The sequence below is a fragment of the Olea europaea genome, unplaced genomic scaffold, assembly GCF_002742605.1.
Source record: "Olea europaea var. sylvestris unplaced genomic scaffold, O_europaea_v1 scaffold2866, whole genome shotgun sequence".
Taxonomy (NCBI): Eukaryota; Viridiplantae; Streptophyta; class Magnoliopsida; order Lamiales; family Oleaceae; genus Olea; species Olea europaea.
In genome coordinates, this window is record NW_019247190.1 from 125809 (window position 1) to 127970 (window position 2162).

General features: G+C 33.6%; 1 protein-coding gene across 1 annotated transcript; it reads right to left on the minus strand.

Moving 5' to 3' along the window:
• Window positions 1-22: 22 nt before the first annotated feature.
• Window positions 23-1614, minus strand: LOC111384208. Its single transcript, XM_023008466.1, has 2 exons — window positions 1149-1614; window positions 23-277 (listed from the first exon to the last, which is right to left on the minus strand). The coding sequence occupies exons 1-2, from the start codon at window positions 1590-1592 to the stop codon at window positions 113-115; spliced, it is 609 nt and encodes a 202-aa protein (XP_022864234.1). The 5' UTR covers window positions 1593-1614; the 3' UTR covers window positions 23-112.
• Window positions 1615-2162: the final 548 nt, after the last annotated feature.

Genomic DNA, 2162 nt, shown 5'->3' on the forward strand with positions numbered 1-2162 from the left:
ACTTGATACAATTCCTTTAAATTTTATAATTTTAAATTCAGAAAAATAGTTTCTACCTTAAAAAAAAATAGAAAATAATAAAAACTTACAATTTATGAAACATATGTTGCATTTAATCTTTCACTGGAGGGGCTCTTTGAACCTTTGTCTTGAACACTAAAATGTACAACTTTTCCATAGAGAAATAGAGAAAGCAACCGGTCGAGTGAGTTACGAATGAGCCGAAACTTGAGCCGACAATGCAATGCCAAGCCGGTCCATACACTTTATCAAATTCCTAATCATGTTTTCATACAAATAATCAGCACATGAGTTTAAATTATATAGTAATAATTACATTACTTTAAATTACAGGTTTTGTTGTGCACATGGCTGGCAAAGGGAACGTAGAATAGACCATTGGCACATGAATTAGGGGACAACATTATGCAATTATTAAGGTTAGAATACTATCATGGTATGTCTATTTTTGAAATTTAATTAATTACTACGATTTCTTTTTCTTTTTTGTTACAACCGGCATGATTATATTTGGCATGTTTGACGGCCAAGTCGACTATCGGAACTGACCATCTCGAGAATGTGGGCATCAATTACTCGTCATTTTATTTGAAAAATACTTTTTCTCAATCTTAAACAGATCATCAAGAGATGCATAAGTAAATTCAAATTAATTTCACCCCCTCATACAGAAAGAATAATTTGATTTTTAAGGTCGACAAGGATTTAATTCTTTCTTTCATTTATATAGGATATATTCTTATTGCATTATATCATCTTAAACTTTAAGATAAGGAGCTTGACACATATGACTCTTAGGACTTGCTTGGGGGTTTCTTTTCATCGATTTTTGGTGGCACAGTTTATGAAGGGTTGAAAAATCGGTGTTTGCTAGTTTTATTAGACCTGTTTTGGAAGATTTTAAAAATCACCTAAAATCCATATAGTGTAATTTTGACTAATTCTCTCAACCCATCAAATCGACGGTTTTTTGCTGTTTCTCAAAACTCCGAAGCAGATCTTAAAGATCAATTCTTCGGTACCTTATTCTACGTGTTAGGCCATTATCGAGAAATGACTAATCAGTTATGTACCTAGAAACGATGTGATAAAGATATAAATAAAAATAAATAAATTTCTCGATCTACCTTCTTCATGTTGTAAGCCATTTGTTTAGGGCTGAAAGTCTCCAAACTGTCATAAATTCTTCTTGCACACTTGAAGGCATGAACTTGCATGAACCCTGGCATATCAGTAACCAACACTTTCACTTGAAGAAATGCAGCCACTGATCCAGCATTCACTTCCACATGTGAAACTGATTTCCTTGTCTCTACAATAGACACTGATTTTCTTGTCTCTACCATTGACACTGATTTTCTCGATTCCACCACCTCTCCTCCGCCTTCTGCGGCCTTCAATCCGCCATGATTGGCACTTCCTCGATAAGTTTTCGACCTCATTAGTCCCCAACCCCGCGATATCGACTTCTTAATGGTGGCTGGATATGTTGATTCCGGCTTCAGATTTCCGGTTCCCATGTTATAAACATAGATATTTGCTTTCTTTTGCTTCTCACCACATGCAGCCATTGCTCACACACTCTTTGTTTGATAGTTTTGTGTAGTTTGACTCTATAACTTTATTTTGAAGAATATATAAACAGATTTTACTATAGAAAAATTGCACCATGGGTCCTTAACTCATTGCCAGAGTAGTAAGTTGGTCACCAATTTTTGAAACAGAGCAAGTTGGTAACTAACATTTTCTCCAATTTCTCGCTATTTCATATTTCAAATCAAAAAGTTTAAAATCTAGATGTTTGTGCTTGAATCGATGATTTTTTTTATACTTGATATTTTGAGGAATCAATATAATCTGGAAGGTCGGTCATGTCGTGGTATTCATTTGAAATCAAAGGTCTTCGGTGTAGACGATTGATTTGGATATTATAGTCAAACGTAACTATTTACTCCTTTTTAAGTTTAAGCGATCAAATCGCTTCTGTGAGAAGTTGAGGATCAAAAGTGCAACTTTATCTTTTTACATTATCTTATATATATCATCAATCTCCATGAGTTAGCAGTATAAATTTGCACCAAAATAATTAATTATAAGTTGATTAGAAAAATGATTAAACATGATTAAGAGAAGCAAACCAT